Source organism: Cryptococcus depauperatus, chromosome 2 (genome assembly GCF_001720195.1).
Source record: "Cryptococcus depauperatus CBS 7841 chromosome 2, complete sequence".
Classification (NCBI taxonomy): Eukaryota; Fungi; Basidiomycota; class Tremellomycetes; order Tremellales; family Cryptococcaceae; genus Cryptococcus; species Cryptococcus depauperatus.
Genome location: NC_089469.1, coordinates 1262315 through 1280243, shown reverse-complemented (window position 1 = coordinate 1280243; position 17929 = coordinate 1262315). Strand labels below are relative to the sequence as shown.

Below are 17929 nucleotides of genomic sequence, written 5' to 3'. Positions count from 1 at the left end.
TGTCTTCATTCTATATCTTTCAAGAAGACAACAAATGGGCATTCACTATGCCTTTAATTAGACAATCGCTTCTTTTCTTCTGGTCAGCGCTCTTTCTCATCCCCTTCACTGTCGCAGTAAAACGAGAAGACTTCAAACAATGTGCTCAGGCGTCCTTCTGCCGTCGTCTAAGGTCTATCGCAACCAAACAAGAAGCCGCACCTAGAGGAACATTTTACTCTCCTTATTCTCTTTCTGATGCTACCCCAACAGCTGATAGCGGCTCGTGGAAATGGCCTCTAAAGTCATCACTTCATCCTCAGATCGCCTTTGAACTACGCGTAGACATCTTGAAGCAGGGTGGTGGTATCGCTCGACTTAGAATTGATGAAATTGGATCAAGTACCCCCTTCAAGAGGTATAATGAAACTGCGAAATGGGCTTTACTCAATGCTGAGCCCAACATTGACCCCACAGCCTCTCTCAAAACTGTAGGGGGAAAAAGTGTCATCACCTACGGAACCGGGTCAGACTGTTCTATAGAGATCATTCATTCTCCCCTGAAGATCAGTTATGTACGCAACGGAAAGCCTCAGATTGTCTTCAATGATCGTTCTCTCTTCCACATGGAGCATTTTCGTATCAAAGACGTTGAAGCGGAGCCAAAGGCACTTGGTGAGGGCGAACAGACTGTTTTACAAAGCGAAGAGCAGGACCGAAGCTGGTTTGAAGAGTCCGATGCCGACGCATATCAAGAAACATGGAAAAAATGGACTGATCTCAAACCCAAAGGTCCTGAAGGCTTTGCTATTGATATTACTTTCCCAGGCGTCCAAGACGTATATGGTCTTCCTGAGCATGCTTCGCCTCTCTCACTGCCAGACACTGTCGGGCCTAATGCCCACTATTCTGATCCTTATCGACTCTACAATGTTGATATCTTTGAGTACCTTGCAGATTCTCCAATGGCCCTCTACGGCTCCGTACCTCTTTTACACGCTCATTCGAAATCCCATACTGTTGGCGTCCTTAACCTTGTTGGATCTGATACCTTTGTGGATGTAAGGCATGATAAGGATGCTGTGAGGACTCACTGGATATCAGAATCTGGTATTCTTGACCTCTTTTTCCTTCCCGGACCATCCCCCAATGATCTTTTTGAGCAATATGCTACACTGACAGGCCCTACTTCCCTTCCACCCCAATGGTCTACTGCATATCACCAATGTAGATGGAACTACAATGACCAGGAGGACGTACTTGAAGTGAACAGAAGATTTGATGAAGCCGATATGCCTTTGGATGTCACTTGGTTGGATATTGAGTATGCAGAGGAACACAGATATTTTGATTGGGATAAAAAACATTTCCCTGAACCCACAAAAATGCTTGATGCTGTTGCTGACAAAGGCAGAAAGGTGAGCATCGTATCAATGCAAGAAGGCACAAAGATAACCCTTCCATAGATGGTAGCGATTGTTGACCCCCATATCAAGAAAACCAACTCTTTTCGAGTTTACAACGATGCTGTTGATCTCGATATCCTCATCAAGAAAGCTGATGGAAGTAATCTAGAAGGCTGGTGCTGGACTGGATCCAGTGTCTGGGTCGACTATTTCAACCCCAAGTCTTGGACATGGTGGACTAGAATGTTTGATTTCAAAACTTGGAAAGATTCTACTAATGCTCTTTTCATTTGGAATGACATGAATGAACCCTCAGTGTTTGATGGCCCTGAGATCAGTATGCCTCGGGACAGTATTCACATGGACGGATGGGAACATCGAGATCTGCACAATATCAACGGAATGATGTTTCATAACCAAACGGCTCAAGCTTTGATCAAGCGTGAAGAGCCTGCAAAACGACCCTTTGTGCTATCTCGATCTTTTTTCGCTGGATCTCAACGTTATGGGGCTATCTGGACTGGAGATAATATGGGTGAATGGGAATATCTTGCTGGCGAGACTGCGATGTTCTTATCAAATGCTATCGCTGGAATGACTTTCGTCGGCGGTGCGTTTACCTACTCTCTATTTTTTGATGTTAAGGCTCACAAACTGACTGATAGCGGACGTGGGCGGTTTCTTTGGAAATCCTTCTCATGAACTTCTCGTCAGGTGGTATCAAGCTGGTGCCTTCATGCCCTTCTTTCGTGCCCACGCACACATTGATACCAAACGCCGTGAACCTTACCTGTTTGAGGAACCTATTCAGGGATACTTGAGAGATATGTTGAAGTTGAGGTATAGCTTGCTACCTGTCTGGTACAATGCTTTTAAAGAGGCTAGCGTTTGGGGCAGACCTATTATCAGGTGGGCACTTCCTTCTTTATTGAGATGTTCGTTGATAAAGCTATAGGCCTCAATATGCTGTCTTCCCAAAGGATGAAAAAGGTTTCAAAATAGAAGACCAATACTATCTTGGCGATGAAGGATTACTAGTCAAGCCTGTTACTCAGGAAGGAGCCACTACAACACAAGTGTACATCTCCGACAACCAGGTGAGTAGATATGCAATTTTCTGTAACTACTTTATTCATTTTCTTTTGTAGCCATATTACGACTATTTCACTCACCACCTCTTCCCCTCTTCTCCAGGTAGTCTTCTCACTCTTCACACTCCACTTTCCACTTTTCCCCTTCTCCTTCGCGGAGGACATATAATCCCTATCCGCTCTCGCTCTCGCCGGTCGTCTACTCTAATGTGGCAGGATCCTTTTACACTCATCGTTGCTGTTGGCAAAGAAGGTAAAGCCAAGGGCCAAGTGTATCTGGACGATGGAGTAGGTTATGGGTACGTCAATGGAGAGTATGTATGGAGGTCATTTGTACTTGAGAATGGTGTCCTCAAGTCTATCGTTCACCCTGCCACTGCCTCCCCTTCTCATTCAAACGAGGCCACTGTGGCTGCGTACAACCCTTCAAATGCATTTGCAGACACTATCGCCCACGTCAAGGTATCTCAGCTAATAATTCTGGGTCTTGCTGCCAAGCCCAAGTCTATCAGAATATCTCATGGAAAAGAGCTCGAGTTTGAATGGACAGATGGAAAGAGTGCGAAAGGCAAGAGAGAGGGTAAGGCTAGTGAGTTGAAGGTCAAGGCTCAGCTGGATGTCACGAGTGATTGGGAGATCATCTTTGCATGACAGAAAAGAAAGATGAAGTAGAAGAACAAGATCAACTGTGTACATAATGATAACACATGTATGATGGTATCTTAATTCATATGTAATCATATTGATTAATGATCAAGATCATCGTCTATGACAATCTTGGCATGGTTAACCGAGACGGATACCCAGAGCAAGACCAGCCAAGAAACTTGCTCTTTCTAGATAAACTTTCGGTAAGCTTTCATCCTTGACAATTCTGGCTGTGAACCTACGCTGGAAATTGGATGTCAAAAAGTCTACCAATCCGGTCCAAACCCTTCCAACAGTTGGTCCTTTGTAACCACCAGTGGCAGTCTTAGTACCAAAAGCACTATCATATCGTGTTCCTATTTTGGTCCAGTCTACATTTATATAAGATTTGCTGGCGAGATACTAAAACAATCAGCTCGCCATAATTTTCTTACAGTAAAAAAAGCATACCTGGAGAAAGACAAAAGCTCCGCCAAGGAGGAAAGCTATAGCTTTTGCACCCTTCTTAACAAACACACCAGCACATATACCACAGATAGCTCCAAAGCTAAGTTCATAAGCATTGACAATACTGGTTGATCTTTCTTCGTCCAGAACGTGGCTTGCATTGTTTGTGAGCCTTGGAGAGGTAGCTTGGCTAACAAATGACTGGCATTGTACTTGCTGAGACGGGATGAAAGCGAATATGGCAAGAGACGCCGCGATCCCAAGGCCTAGAGGAGACGCCTTCCAAGAAGGAGATGGAATTGGACGGGCAATGGCAATGTCTCGAACACGAAATGCGGGACGACGGTAGACATGGTAAGACCGAAGAGGCCGGGAGAACGTCATAGAAGATGTTGGCCATGGGCGGATTATGGATGACAATAATGTGGGCCTGAATGACATGTTGAATATCGATTATATTTATAGAAAAAGCAGTTTCAAAGTAGATATCAAAAGTAACTTTCCAATGATATTTATATGACAATCTCGATTTATTCACCTATGACGTGATGAAACGGACATTTGATCTATCTCCGTTTATACGGTTTACCTGTAATACTACTACGATTACAATAAAAGTTCATAAACGACATTCAAATTCAATTTGATTTTGATTTTGCAAATATTATAGTCATAATAAAAAGAAAGCCAGCAACATCGAAACAGAATGTCATCTTCTGCCTCTTCTCATCCAGACGATGCTATACGTCTTACAGATGACGACGCAGCTTCGTCTCGTCTGTTCGTGCTTTCTGATCATCTAGATTGGAAAGATATCGCTGACTGATCAACCCTAGCTCTGCTACCCAGAGGGGATATATATTGGATCCATTCGCATCGTTGCTCTACAAACCTCCTATGTCTGATCATACAGGAAGTTCTTGCCAAAGCACGAAGAAGCCACCACTCATCAATGTCGGAACACATCATCGGACGTGGGGCATAGATATACTCATTGACCAGTTCTTGGACAATGGAGGGAAGCAAGTGGTTAGTTTGGGCGCTGGGAGCGATACTAGGTTCTGGCGGTTGATAGTAAGTCTTGAGCAGATGCACAGGGTTTCAACTTGTAAAAAGTATAATGTTCACCTGTTCAAAGTCAAGACCAATAACGCCTAACATAAGCAAATATATCGAAATAGACTTTCCTCATCTCACTTCGCCCAAAGCCCAGCGGATAGCTAGACATCATAAGCTTTCGCAGTATCTCTCACCTACTTTTACTAGTGAACACTCGAGTGGATCGATGGCACCTCCATCTTCTTTCAAGTCGCCATATACCATATCAAAAGGCGGTACACGGCTTGCTTCTCCTCTGTACGACCTTATTCCCTTAGACCTCCGAAGCTCTACAGACCAGCCCTCTCAGACTATCTCAGACATTCTTTCCTCAGAACTTTTACCTTTGTTGGATCCTTCTCTACCCACATTGTTTTTGGCAGAGTGTCTGTTTCCTTATATGCTACCTCAAGATTCTCAAGAGATTGTGAAGTGGTTTGGAAAGACGTTTGGTCAATGTATGGGAGTTGTATACGAAATGGTTGGACTAGATGATGCTTTTGGAAAAGTCATGAGGCGTAATTTATCTGCAAGTGCTCCTCTCACAATAAAATAAGCATAGCTGACCTGGCCCAAGATGCGTAATCTGGAAATCCCAGGATCAGACCCATTTCCAACACCTGAATCGCATGCTGAGAGGTTAACGACACCACAGTTGGGAGAAGGAAAGTTTGATAAAGCTGGGGCTAAGACACTTTGGCAGATCAGACAAGAGATCATAGAGCCTGCAGAGTTGCAAAGGTAGGTGCCGTGAGGCCCAGGTGAACATGTGCAAGAGACCAGGATGCTGATAGTGCTGCAAAGAATATCAAAACTAGAGATACTTGATGAAATTGAGGAGCTCCGTCTGGTTCTTGAGCATTATGTTATAACATGGGGAACTAAAGGAACTGAGATGATGTCCATAACTTTGTAGCAAAGGTAGTGCCCAGAGAGTGATTAGTCACAACGCATGTACGCGTTCTAAGTTTCACTAGGTCATTGAACAAAGTTGAAAAGTTCTAGAGCAATGAATATACACGATGCAACAATCTCCAGCATTAATATTAGAGACAAAACTTCCATGAATTGTTTGATAGTCTAGAACGTCTCCTCTTCGGCCTCAAGTGGCTGGCCTTGTTCTGCAAGCTCGTCCTCAGGTACCTATAGATCGTCATCGACATGCTCAAAGACAAGAACATTCAAACTTTCACGACATACCTCAAATCCTTCTATAGTAGCGTACAAGATGTCCTGGATCTTTGTCATTATGTCTGTCTCTTCCTGAGTGATGTTCTCCACTGCTAGCCGATCTTGCACAATAAGTTCAATATTCCTCAACTCTGTTCCAGATTAGCCCTAGTATTGTAGGTTCAAGAAGTCCAAAACTAACTATCAAAGTAGAAATCTCTTTCCTTCAATAGTCCTTCGCTGTGAGCCTCAATTTCGGCTACCCTGGCTTGCATTGCGGCGACTTGGGCAGAGCTGGCTGCTCCACCAACAGCAGAAACGCTTCGGGAGCCGGGAACAGAGACGCCTACAGCAGCACGAGCTCGCGCTGCTGAGGGACGAGACGATGAAGCTGAGGCAATTGTCCCTCCGCTACACAAATATCACATCAACATTCAATTGAAAAATACACGTAAAAAGGACCAGCATGGGAATGATGAAGTAGGTTAAGCGCCGACGACATGGTATTACAAACTTACGCTCGACCTTGTGCATCGTATCCGTCTCCACGAGAGTGCATGTCCCAATATTTCTTCATCCATTGCAAGAATTCAAGGTTGTCTTGCATCTTGCATCTGTCATCTTATATTAATCTCTGACTTCTTTTATGGAATAATCAACCGCAGTTGACTCACTTAACGAGCCTTTCAATTGGTATAGGCTACGTAATACAGTGAGCATATCGCATAAAATTCTACCATAGCGTTATTACAAACACACCTTTTCAATCTTGTGCTTGGTAAAGGCCTTTTGCAAAATCTTAAAGTTATCCAGATACTCGTACTCCATCTTTGCATTGAACTTGACTCTACTCATTGGCAAATCACCATAAATAGAATCAATAATCTGGCAGTATATATCTCCCTTGCCGCATTGTTCGAGTTTGGTGACCACTGAAGGAGCGAGGAGGTCGTTAAGCCAAGCAATAAGTTCGCCTCGAGCTACCACCAGTCAGACTGTGTCCATGTTCAATGTCATGAAAAACCACCCACATTCACCGACGTAGACAGACATGATTAATCACTTGACTTTGCGAGGTTTCCTTTTTTTCAAAGATGAGAGCAATAGCAAAAAGGTAAAAGAACAAAAATATCAAAAAACCAATACAAATCATAACAGCATACGCGCTTTGATAAGTAATTACGTAATCAAAAAGGTTATATGAGGAACAAGATAGTTACTATTATGCATTATAATCCTGACTATAAACGGCAGCATTCAAGAGAATCATGATTGGTAATAGGGGTACAGAAGAATTGGAATAAGCAAATAAGCCTTGATAGTAAAAGTTCATACAAGACCACCTGGAATTGACAGATATCCAGCTTTTGCTCCTGACCATCTGATCTGTCCGACAAGACGCATTCTCTCCAGGTTATCTGAGTACGAACAATTGGAAGTCGCTTGCAGGAGAAGATGTTTGGTCACAAAGTCTGATGGCAAGATGACAAGATGAGACTATCCCATGTTTATAGTCTTAAACTCGTCCGTCACCTTTGAATCCAAGACATACCCAGTATGCCTCACTCGACTCTGTTCAGAGATGAGATGTTAATATCAAGTATCAAGCGCAAACACTTTTCAAGACATACCACTCCGAGATTCTTTTGGCTTTTCTACAACCACCTTGCTGAACCATGGATCAAGCTCTTTTTTCTTGAAGTCATCCAAATCTGGATGGGCAAAGAACTTGATGCTATCGAAACTATATCAACTCAAGCACATGTTGACGATGGTAGCCAAGTCTTACACTAGACTGCCACCAGGGTATTCTTTCTTGCCCTTGACCAACTTCACCTCCTTGCCCTCCTCCGCCTTCTTCAATACGCCTCTAGCAAACACAGTCGCGGCCGCACATAGCTCAAGACTCAAATTGACATCTCTGGTCCTATTTCCCGTCATGGGAGCCATCATATCGCTCAACACGGCATCGACACCGCCTCCTAACTCGGGGCTGCCCACCATCGACCGTAAGGTTTCTTGAACAGAGGACGAGAGAAAATCACCTTGAAGAATCTGCACATTGCGAGTAGGTTCCATGGGCAAAAGATCTATTGCCCATATCCGGCTTTTGGGCGGCTTCTCTTCTTGGATTTTCAATCTGTCGAGGCCCAAGAGGTGTGCAGCTACCTGGGACCAGCCACCAGGAGCAGCACCCAAGTCTACCACTGCTCTTGTGTTTTTTGTCAAAATTGGATGAGATTTGGCGAGCGAGATGAGCTTGAAAGATGAACGTGAGCGATAAGAAAGGCGTGAAGCATTAGACGTGTCTTTGTTGCGCTGTCGAACATAGGGGTCTCGAGATTGGCGTGCAAGCCACCGAGAAGATGAAGCTGAGCCTTTGGAGAGAACGGCGCTGAGCTGCATATCGTTACTCCAGTAATATACTTGATGAATTGATCTCCCTTGCAACAATTGCCGTACCGATTAAAGCTCGTATGTGGTCTCGAATATATGTTGTCTTGAAATTATAGTCGTTGCATAATAAATGTATATATGGCCTTGTTGAGGAAGTTGAGAAATGTTTTTTCTTTGGAAAAAGCTAATTTTCTTTGCCGGACAGCAAGTCCCGTTTATTTTTTCATGTCCCGCATTCCTAGGATGTCATTGACCTCCACATTTGGTCACTATCGATCTTTTTGATTTTAATGGTATTTCTCTTTTCAACTTTACTCAAGTTACTTCTTCATTCTTCATCTTGATGCGATTAATCGCACAAAGGTTATCTAGTATAAATACTGCCGCCACAGGAAAACGTTGGACAGCCTCCTCTTTCACTCAATCCGCCAGTTTTGGACTACCGTTTGCACTTTTCAGCTCTTCTTCGAAAGTAACTGGAAACATGCCAGAACCCAAGGTGCAAAAATCTGAAAATGAGTGGCACGCAATCCTAAGCCCTGAACAAGTAAGTATGGTGCTTTTGAGAAGGAGATGATGATGGGGAACGTGAGTAGATGTTGAGGATGCGGGAAAGCGGAGAAACGACTTGCTTATGCATAGTCTGCAGTTTCGAGTCTTGAGACAAAAAGGTACTGAGAGGCCTAACTCTCATCCATATGATCATTCTTTTGACAAGGGAGTGTATCGTATGTTCATTTGAGTTACATGCCAGTTGTCAAATGTTGATGGCTTGTTTAGATTGTGCGGGCTGTGACGCTCCCTTGTATACTTCCAAAACAAAATTGTAAGCTTTGCTCACCTTTTATTTGAGAATTCCAGCTCTTCTTGCTTATCGCAATGATAGTCAATCTGGATGTGGATGGCCAGCATTCTTTGACACAATCCCTGGTGCTGTAGTACGCTATGAAGACCAAACACTTGGAATGACTCGCACTGAAATTACTTGTGCAAATTGGCAAGTTATCTAGTAATTGACAGATTTTAGTTTGGTCTGATAGCTATTGGATTAGTGGCGGCCATCTGGGTCATGTATTCAAAGGCGAGGGTTTTCCAAACCCTACTGACGAGCGGTACATCATACTCGCAAGCATCAGTCTTAAACGTTGTGAGAGCTGACGTTGGCGATAGTCACTGTGTCAATGGTATTTCATTGAATTTCAAGGAGGAATAATTGTAACGATAGTAAAATGTTGCACCAAATCTGTAACTGTAAGAAGTATGATAAACAAGGCTGTGATGCAGATAATTTTCGAATCGATCAAACAAGGCTGTGAAGGTCATTCATATTTCAATGCAGTGCAGCAGTCGTCTTAGTGACAATAAGTGCATCTTCTCAACACATCAAGGTATACGGCAGTTTAACAAGAGAGCAAAGACAGAAGGTATAGACTTGACTATCATAAAACGATATATTACATTTGGTGTATTGATGTTGTGACACAGCGTGTATTTTGTCAGGTTTATCAAAGATCATTATGTAGCAAGATAAGTTGAAGATACCAAACCTAAAGAGGAAGGGGGTGCTGAATACTTTTCCAACCTCTATCAATATCTCTGGTCAGAGATGGTGGGCATCCCATAATCATACTCTTGTCCTTGGTATCCGAAATGCCCAAATACCTGACTTTCGGAACCGGAAACGTCTTGCCCGTAAACTGGCGCCGATACGGTCTGTAAGAAGTCATAGCCTAGTGGCGGATGTGTCTGTAGGTATGCTATTTGCTGTTGTTGCATGTACCCTTGGGCGCTCGCCGACCTAACAAATCCGTCACTTGTAGATGTAACAGCTGTAGAGAGTGGCTGCGACAGTGTTAGATGAGCAGAAGTAGGTGTCAGTACAGAAAGAGGAGGAGGGGCAGAGATTGGGGTTGGGAATGAGGCCGTGGCGGATAACGGCTCAGAAGAAGATTCCCTTGGTGAGCCAGAAGCAGATTCAGAAGCAGTTTGAATCTGCAAAGTATTTAAGCGGAGGAAGGTAGAAGCATTTTGAGACTTGAAGTTTTGGGCCACACGGGAAGCCATTGACTGTGTAATATAAACTGGAGATCTCGAATCTGTAGTCTCATACATGGAATGATGTCTTGCCATGATGCCAGTTAGGTTGTGCTGATGATGCAGATAGTTTGCGCCAGCATGAGAAGGAATGTTAAGGGATGACTGCGTTTGATGAAGTGAGGACTGAGAGAGAGAGGAGTTATGGCGGGGCTCATTCATCTGGACACCCAGAGGCACACATCTTGGATAGTGAGCTACAAGCCGAGATTTCCAAGCAGATTCACCGACTTGCTGGGAGCTGTGACTCCTCAAGTCTGGGTTCAGTCTAGAGTGTTTGGCGTCGTGGTGAGTGCTGTGTATGGTCGAGATGCTGAGACGGGAGTGGGAACGGGAGCGCTTACGAGTTTGGCTGAAAATGGGTGCGCTTTGAGGGAACTTGAGCGACGCAATTACCGGCTCTACTTCCACCAATTGGCGAAGACTTGGGGGAATGGGAACAACCAACGGCTTGCTTGTATCTGGCTACAAGTTTAGAAAATACTCGCAGGACAACGATCTCAAACTTACCACCTGTTTGTTTCCACTTTTCGTGAGTTCTGCCAACCAGGCATATTTTCCTCAACATTTCCATCTTTTGATGCGGAATCCATACCATCGCTGAGGCGGTTGAGAGTTCAAGATCACAGACTTTAGCAATACCGCTGGTCAAGATGTGAATCAAAAGTGCAATACGTTCTATCAATCACAAGTGAGAAGATCCAAGTTCCGACAAGACCAATGCTCACGCTCTTTGCTGATGTGGTCGGGGGCGCGATGTTCCACATCCTTGGGCCACCATTTAGGCCTGGAGTTTTCCCCTTTGTTGTATGGGTACTTGCTTTGCTTTTTTGGCTCAACTACCTTGATCCAAGCTTTGGCAACAATTTTGCAAGTATCTTGATGAACCGCAGCAAAGCGTTCTTCAAAATAAGAGAGAATTTCGGCTGGCTGGAGAGTAAGACAATACTCTGGGTATGATGGCGTTGAAGAGGAAACTTTGGAATCACCACCGTCGACCAAAAGAGTAGATGTTTCGTTAACAAGTGTATCTTCTGGATCGACATCCTCCACATCTCCATTTTCAATTTCTTCCTGATCGTTTTCGACATCTTCATTGTCGGAGCCCACCGCCTCACTTGATTCTTGTACAAGAAACGCAGGCTTTCGGGTAGCCTTTCCTTCTTCTTCTCTCCTCTTTTTCATCATTGATTTCAAAACCGCTGCATGCTGCTTTAAAGCATCCATATTGAGTATACCACCTCCATTTCCTTTGCCATTTTTTTCAAAAGGTTCTTTAAGGTATGTTGATTGGAACGTATCCACTTCTCCCTTTGGAGAGATGAAAGCAATCACAAACTGAGAGCCATCAATATAAGACGTTTTGCCGAGATGGTGCAGCAAATGGTCTCTTTTTGACTTGTAGTGCCGCATACATTCCCTGAGTGTATCGTAACATTCTGTTCTGGCAGCGATGCGAGGCATTCTATGTGTATAACAGTCAAAGTCGGAGAATCTAGCCAAAAGTTTGTTAGTCTCCCTTTACTTATCCAACGGACGACTTACGTGTAGTAGTAAAAGAGCCAACAGGTAAAGAGCGACAATGGTGAGCGTTGAAAGAGTTATTCTCAGCAAGAAGAGAGAAAAGAAAGAATAGCTGCAAGTGAGGGAAAGAAGGTAAACAATGGAACCAAGGAAGATTGTTGACTGCTACGAATAGAATTCGTTCCCTGAAACTTTAAAAGTTTGAATAAGTTTTCGGAAAAAGAAAACAGTCGCGTTCAGAAAAGTTGGAGCCCCAGACGGAAGCAAAATGGCGGATATGTCCGTTTTGATGGATCTAGTGGCTATGTTTTTGTAATCATATCAGATAAGCATAATATTATGGATTAACTGGTGTTTTGGACATCTCACAATGGTATCTTTTCTACGTTCTTTGCGGCACAACTCGACGTCTTCTTCCTCTCTACCGCGACAGCCAGCGTTTAGGACCGTCACAGGTGCTTCGAAATCATCACCATTTTCCTATTCTGCCAAACCATTGATTCCATGGGCCACATCGCACTCTCAAGTCGAAGCGCTAGCGAGTTGGAGGCGCTACATGGAAGTAGTGAAATAGGCGCAGAGACAGTGGATATATCGGAAGAGGCGAGCCTACCTGCTGGCAGACAACGAGCGAGGTATGTTGGATTGAGAAGTTTACCTATCGAAGGAGCTGCGCAGAGTTATGATACGGCCGTTGGTTAAACCACATAGCCTAATTCGCTTCAGAATCAAGCTGCAGACGGCTGGCCTAGTGGATCATGGGTATGTGATTACTTTGATAATCAAGTAGCCATACACCACGGTTTTCAGACAAACTGAAGGGCGGTGAATTCACAAGATCGACGATAAATATGGAGAGGGACGAAATTGATGTTGAGGATGATCCATTGTTGCCAAGAAGAGGGAGACGGACAGGCAAACAATTTACATAGATTGATCAGTTTAATCTTTTCGTTCAAGGAGTTGGACAGACGACCGTTCCGCCAGCTACAGTGAAGAAGTTGAGAGAGATAAACGTGTTTTGACTTTGACAGTTCATCTCGCGTTGACGTCCTTCAATGCAGCTGCCCTCGCCCCTAATGGTAAAAAGCTGCCGCCAGTTGTTTCATTGTCAGCGCTCAGCACAGGTAATAAAAGACTGAGAATTACATTGGAAAACAAAGGTAAGCACATGAATGCAAATGGAATTGGACTAGTGCATGTTCGCATTGGATGTAGAAATTAGTATATAAATAGTGGACAATGCCGACTATCGTAAATGTATTTGATTTACTTATCAATGTAAGTGAGTTTCAAGTCCGGTCGACTTGGTCGGCTATAAAATTTCCGCCACACTCAGAGAGAATCGGAAAAACAAAATCTCCCCGAATTTACTTCCGCTTTTTGCCTGGTACAGTTTTTATCAGAATATCGACTACAAGTTTTGGCTTGCACCTCAAACGACAAAATAGCAAAATGGCGTCTTCCTTGGGTGAGTCGGCCTTGATAGAAGAGCAAAGGTGCGGTACGAGCAAGCAATTCTGTTTAAAAATTGAAGAGAGACCGTTGTTCGGCAACCGGATTCATGGATGCCCGGCTCGACTCATCTGAAGACAATAAACATGTGAAATGACGTTCGGCGGATATTCTTCGTTCATCGTCGTGTTTCCCAAACGAGGATGTAATAATGAGAGGATGTGTTGTTGGAAAAGAATGTGTGATGTCGTGCTTTCGTTTCTATCGACTATCTTGAATCAATATTTTTGCGACTTTGAGAACGATATTCAATCTTAGCATCAATCGGTTCGCCTTCCGCAACGCTCAGTACCCAAAGAACAAAAGACAGCACTCTGTGCTAGTCCTGCTGCCGTACCGCACCTGCTCCTTTAGGAAGGTGGACTGTCCGGTGCTGATCGCTAACCACTCCTTGTCTCTCCAATAGGCCTCGCTTCTGACCGCCGAAAGTCTCGTAAGGCTCACTTCTCTGCCCCATCTGGGATCAAGAGAAAGTTGATGTCCTCTCCTCTGAGCAAGGAGCTTCGAAAGGAACACAACGTAAGTGCTTCGAGCAGTTTGCTTGTTCATATAAGATTACTAATGATAACTTTAAGGCCCGATCCATGCCCATCAGGAAAGACGATGAGGTTCTCATTGTTCGTGGAAAGTACAAGGGTCGAGAGGGCAAGGTTACTCAGGTTCGTTTGCCCGCGGAATGTATAATGACGATAACTAACGAAACCTTCAGGTCTACAGGAAGAAGTGGGTTATCCACGTCGACCGTGTTCACGTTGAGAAGTCCAATGCCGCCACTGTCCCAGTCGGTATTCACCCCTCAAATGTCGTTATCACCTCCCTCAAAGTAAGTAGTCTTTTCGCAATGAATGGTCAAGACTGATTTTTCCGGTAGCTTGACAAGGACAGGAAGGCTATCCTCGAGCGAAAGGGCAGCAAAGCTGCCAAGACCGAGAAGGGTGACGTCGAGATGGCTGAATAGGTTATACGTTTCCTTTGCTCTAGGACAAGAATGTATTATCCCTTATGGCCAGCATACTTCACTATTTGTACTTTATTGCATCAGAATATAGTAATATTCTGGAATCTATTTATTCACCTCCAAGTCGCCTGCATCTGACAGCACTGGCATTAAATCACCGAATACAATCAACATAAAGCATGCTTTGCAGCCTTGTGAGGTCGCTCCAAGAAAGTAGTAACAAGCTGGGCTGTGACTGGGTGACATGAGTGACGAAACGAGTGGCATAATCGCTCGTTCCAGACATTCGTTTTTTATTGATTTTAGATCTTCATTTTCATTGGTGTTTTTTGTTTTCTTTCTTTCTTTTCTTTCTCATCAATGTTTTTCTTTTAGGCCCAACAATAGTGTTCCGAAAACTATCACAAGCGATATCCTCCCAATAAACTCTGGGCTGGGCGAGTCGAATCACTTTAACCTTTCGAAGGCTACAAAGATTACTCATTGCAACTCGCCGTCTCTCAACTTGCCATCTCTTCATATTCGACTTTGCGGTTTAAGAAAAAAGCCATTCCAGTTTTATAGGAAGGAAATTGGCTTTCAACCATATTGTACATCATGTCATCTGCCCATTCATCTCTTTCTACTCCTCCGCTCACGACTTCACATTGCGCCAACATTTCTCCTCCTGAATTCGAATCATCCAATGCCTATCTCTCGCTATTGGCCCGTATGAATCGTACAGAGGCGCAGGTATCTGCACTCTCAGCGGAGGTAGCAAAGTTGTCAGATCTTTTGAAGACTCTTTTGACTTTGCCAGAGATTGGACCGTCCTTACCGAAAACACAGGCTTTCTCCCCGTTTGATTCAAATACTCCTCCTGACGGGGTGAGTGGTAGTTTGGCTCTTCAAACAGGCGTATCAAGTCAACTGTCGCCAGCTGCTTCGAGGCCAATTACTCCCAATGAAAACACAGTATTGTTTGGAACAGCTTCACAAGATTCATCTATCGCTGCCCTTACTCAGCAAATTTCAGCACTGTCTACAAGTGTTGCACAATTGCAGCGTTTACAACATTCTCAGGCGCAACAATCTGTGACGCGCCAGCCTTCTCTGCCGTCTACCCAGGCTCATTCTGGGCAGCACTTAGGTCCCTCGAGTTTGACGGGTGACCGACATCCTGGACCATTATCTCTAGATGTGCCGAGGCAGGACTTTGGACCTTCGGGCCCTCTGACTTCGCCCGCTCAAACTTCGACGGGTCTTTTTGGCTTATCTACTCGCCCCGGAATCAACCGCTCATTTTCTTCGTCCATCGTGTCTCCCGAAATTCATCGCAGCTACTCCCATTCCCACTCTCATAGTCACTCTCACAGTCATTTCGCAGGGGGGCATCACGGACATATCAGCCAGGGGCAGACACATGGAGGACGAGGAGAATGGCCAAGCCCGGCGGTTCAAGGCCCAGGCGGGAGAGATGCAGGGAGAGGGGATGGGGTATTAACGCCTGGTGCAGCGACACCAGGAGGCGGTATTGTTATATCTAAATGGGAACACTTGAATCTCAAAATCGACCTTTTGAGATCAATTTCAAAATACGGGTGAGAGCGATAATATTATTCTATGGAACTGTCCTGACAGATAGATAGAATTGGCCCTCCTAATAAGATACAGACGAGGGTTCTGCCGTTCATGATCAAGGGCAGTGATATCATTGCTCAAGCACCTCCTACAACGGAGAGAATCATTTCCTAGTAAGACTCTGTATTATGTTAGTAGACACAGACCTCACTAGCTCTCAGTGTTATTCCAGCCCTTCATCTTTGTCAGAGCTTGCCTCAACCAACCGGATCTTATAATGGTCCCTATGTGATTATCGTCACAACAACTGTTGACCAGGCAATGCAATGCCATAAACGTGAGCCTCTATACTCTCATCTGGTATCAACATTGACGCAAGATAAAGTTATTTGTGGCGTGGGTGGCCCTATTCGCATAAGAGCGGCTGTCGCAGCTGGCGCACCTGGTTCGAGCAACCTTCATAACGAGATTACCCAAATGCAGAGAGATCAAATTCACTTGCTCGTTGGAACGCCTGCAAAAGTTTGCGAGGTCATGACCAGTCGAAATGGCCTTGGAGGAGGAGAGTGCAGATTGCTGATCGTAAGTATGAACTCGGCACTAATTACTGTGCCAGGGTTGACAACGTTGTAGCTGGACGAGGTTGACCAGCTCATTGCGAGGAATCTGTATGAGATTGTACTAAACATCTCCAAGCTTTTACCTCCACCCAAGGGAAGAAACGGAGGGCTTACGCCTGGAGGGACTATACCATTCTCTCCTGGACTTACTTCGCCTTATGATGCAGGTAGAGATTCGCCATTTAATCCTGCTAGCAAAACGCCTTTCCCTAATCCTAACCAAGGCGGAGGTAGATTTGGTGCTCCCGGACAAAGCTCTGCTCTACCAAGTACATCAGCGACCAGTGGTATTGAAAGACAGACTTGTTTGTTTTCAAACACCATTCCTACCGATGTCATCAATTTTTCGCAATCTCTTCAAGTTCGTGACCCTGTGCGAGTGCTCGTCAGACGCGAAGGCGGAACTAACTCTCAAGAATCTGTTTCTTCTGTCACTCCTGCTGTCCATCTCAAGCATACTTATGTCTATTTGACCATTACGGGTAACGCTCAGGCTGGCAATGCTTCTGTCGAGGTGGGGCCTGGCACAATCGGTTCGGGCAGAAACCATGTTGGAGACAAAGAAGAACAAACGAGGGCACGAGAATACAAACTTGATATGCTTGTAAAAATGCTAGATGATTACCCTCTATGGCAAGCTATCATACATGTTGGAAGTTTTTCAATGCTTGAGGCTGTCGTATACAGGCTACAGAGCAGGAGTTGGGAGACTTTGTATCTCGTAAGTCGCAAATATTGAGAACTTTCAAGTGCTGATTGGCCTTTCAGACTTCCGACATGCCAGCATCTCAAAGAAAAGCGGTCTTTCAACAATGGCGCCTATCGCTTTCCGGCAATGGCCCACGATTTCTCGTAGTGTTTGATGTGAATGTAAAGCCTCCCGAGGTACCCTGGGCTCCCCTTGTTATCAACTTTGACCTACCGAGGAGTGTTGAGGGATATGCTCAACGAGCCGCTGCAGCTGTCCCTCCCAATAGCAGACAGGGACCTCAGGTGAACGGTGTAATTGTCAGTTTTGTGCAGGCTGCCGGAGGTGACGTGGAGATGCTCAGGAGCACAGAATGCGCTTATCGATTCAAAGTTGGTTCTGATTCTTTTATTTCTTTTACTCTTGGAATACTAAGCATAGTACAGTCGGCAGAAATACCCACTGTTTTCCACGATCTTTTCCAACTCTAACCTTCCACATATCGTTGTGTGAGCAAATGGGACTTTGAATCTGGCATTCATTGAGAAGAATGTGCTTGGCAGACTGTATGGTAATCTTGGGACTGATGAAGCATCTTTGCAACTTATAAAAACATGTAGCAAAAACTGAAGGTATATAGCTCATTTTTTCTATATGAACAGCAGATAACTAAACTATATACGAACGGCATTTATGGGCATACTTTCTATTCAAAATCCAAAAATGCATTTTGG

The 17929-nt window shown here is 44.5% G+C and overlaps 9 protein-coding genes across 9 annotated transcripts; 5 read left to right on the top strand and 4 right to left on the bottom strand.

The window, feature by feature from the left end:
* Window positions 1-47: 47 nt before the first annotated feature.
* On the top strand, window positions 48-3127 carry L203_101775 (uncharacterized protein; the record flags this gene model as incomplete). Its single annotated transcript, XM_066211210.1, has 5 exons — window positions 48-1397; window positions 1446-1995; window positions 2051-2294; window positions 2341-2482; window positions 2534-3127. The coding sequence occupies 5 exons, from the start codon at window positions 48-50 to the stop codon at window positions 3125-3127; spliced, it is 2880 nt and encodes a 959-aa protein (XP_066067307.1).
* A 135-nt stretch (window positions 3128-3262) lies between these two features.
* On the bottom strand, window positions 3263-4012 carry L203_101774 (uncharacterized protein; the record flags this gene model as incomplete). Its single annotated transcript, XM_066211209.1, has 3 exons — window positions 3263-3312; window positions 3367-3526; window positions 3575-4012. 3 exons carry the CDS (start codon window positions 4010-4012, stop codon window positions 3263-3265), a joined length of 648 nt encoding a protein of 215 aa, XP_066067306.1.
* Window positions 4013-4277: 265 nt separating this feature from the next.
* Window positions 4278-5585, top strand: L203_101773 (uncharacterized protein; the record flags this gene model as incomplete). The annotated part of the gene is made up of 5 exons (XM_066211208.1): window positions 4278-4351; window positions 4408-4645; window positions 4710-5198; window positions 5247-5410; window positions 5474-5585. The coding sequence occupies 5 exons, from the start codon at window positions 4278-4280 to the stop codon at window positions 5583-5585; spliced, it is 1077 nt and encodes a 358-aa protein (XP_066067305.1).
* Window positions 5586-5749: 164 nt separating this feature from the next.
* L203_101772 (uncharacterized protein) lies at window positions 5750-6892 on the bottom strand (the record flags this gene model as incomplete). Its single annotated transcript, XM_066211207.1, has 7 exons — window positions 5750-5812; window positions 5870-5991; window positions 6042-6250; window positions 6358-6453; window positions 6514-6539; window positions 6599-6819; window positions 6871-6892. 7 exons carry the CDS (start codon window positions 6890-6892, stop codon window positions 5750-5752), a joined length of 759 nt encoding a protein of 252 aa, XP_066067304.1.
* A 276-nt stretch (window positions 6893-7168) lies between these two features.
* Window positions 7169-8245, bottom strand: L203_101771 (uncharacterized protein; the record flags this gene model as incomplete). The annotated part of the gene is made up of 4 exons (XM_066211206.1): window positions 7169-7336; window positions 7392-7411; window positions 7471-7574; window positions 7629-8245. 4 exons carry the CDS (start codon window positions 8243-8245, stop codon window positions 7169-7171), a joined length of 909 nt encoding a protein of 302 aa, XP_066067303.1.
* A 334-nt stretch (window positions 8246-8579) lies between these two features.
* L203_101770 (methionine-R-sulfoxide reductase) lies at window positions 8580-9449 on the top strand (the record flags this gene model as incomplete). Its single annotated transcript, XM_066211205.1, has 6 exons — window positions 8580-8783; window positions 8886-8964; window positions 9017-9062; window positions 9123-9233; window positions 9289-9348; window positions 9407-9449. The coding sequence occupies 6 exons, from the start codon at window positions 8580-8582 to the stop codon at window positions 9447-9449; spliced, it is 543 nt and encodes a 180-aa protein (XP_066067302.1).
* A 374-nt stretch (window positions 9450-9823) lies between these two features.
* L203_101769 (uncharacterized protein) lies at window positions 9824-11794 on the bottom strand (the record flags this gene model as incomplete). Its single annotated transcript, XM_066211204.1, has 3 exons — window positions 9824-10791; window positions 10841-11008; window positions 11059-11794. 3 exons carry the CDS (start codon window positions 11792-11794, stop codon window positions 9824-9826), a joined length of 1872 nt encoding a protein of 623 aa, XP_066067301.1.
* Window positions 11795-13309: 1515 nt separating this feature from the next.
* L203_101768 (ribosomal protein L24) lies at window positions 13310-14327 on the top strand (the record flags this gene model as incomplete). The annotated part of the gene is made up of 5 exons (XM_066211203.1): window positions 13310-13325; window positions 13776-13888; window positions 13945-14028; window positions 14079-14192; window positions 14241-14327. The coding sequence occupies 5 exons, from the start codon at window positions 13310-13312 to the stop codon at window positions 14325-14327; spliced, it is 414 nt and encodes a 137-aa protein (XP_066067300.1).
* A 597-nt stretch (window positions 14328-14924) lies between these two features.
* Window positions 14925-17686, top strand: L203_101767 (uncharacterized protein; the record flags this gene model as incomplete). The annotated part of the gene is made up of 7 exons (XM_066211202.1): window positions 14925-15907; window positions 15956-16060; window positions 16109-16224; window positions 16273-16469; window positions 16521-17228; window positions 17276-17587; window positions 17642-17686. The coding sequence occupies 7 exons, from the start codon at window positions 14925-14927 to the stop codon at window positions 17684-17686; spliced, it is 2466 nt and encodes an 821-aa protein (XP_066067299.1).
* Window positions 17687-17929: the final 243 nt, after the last annotated feature.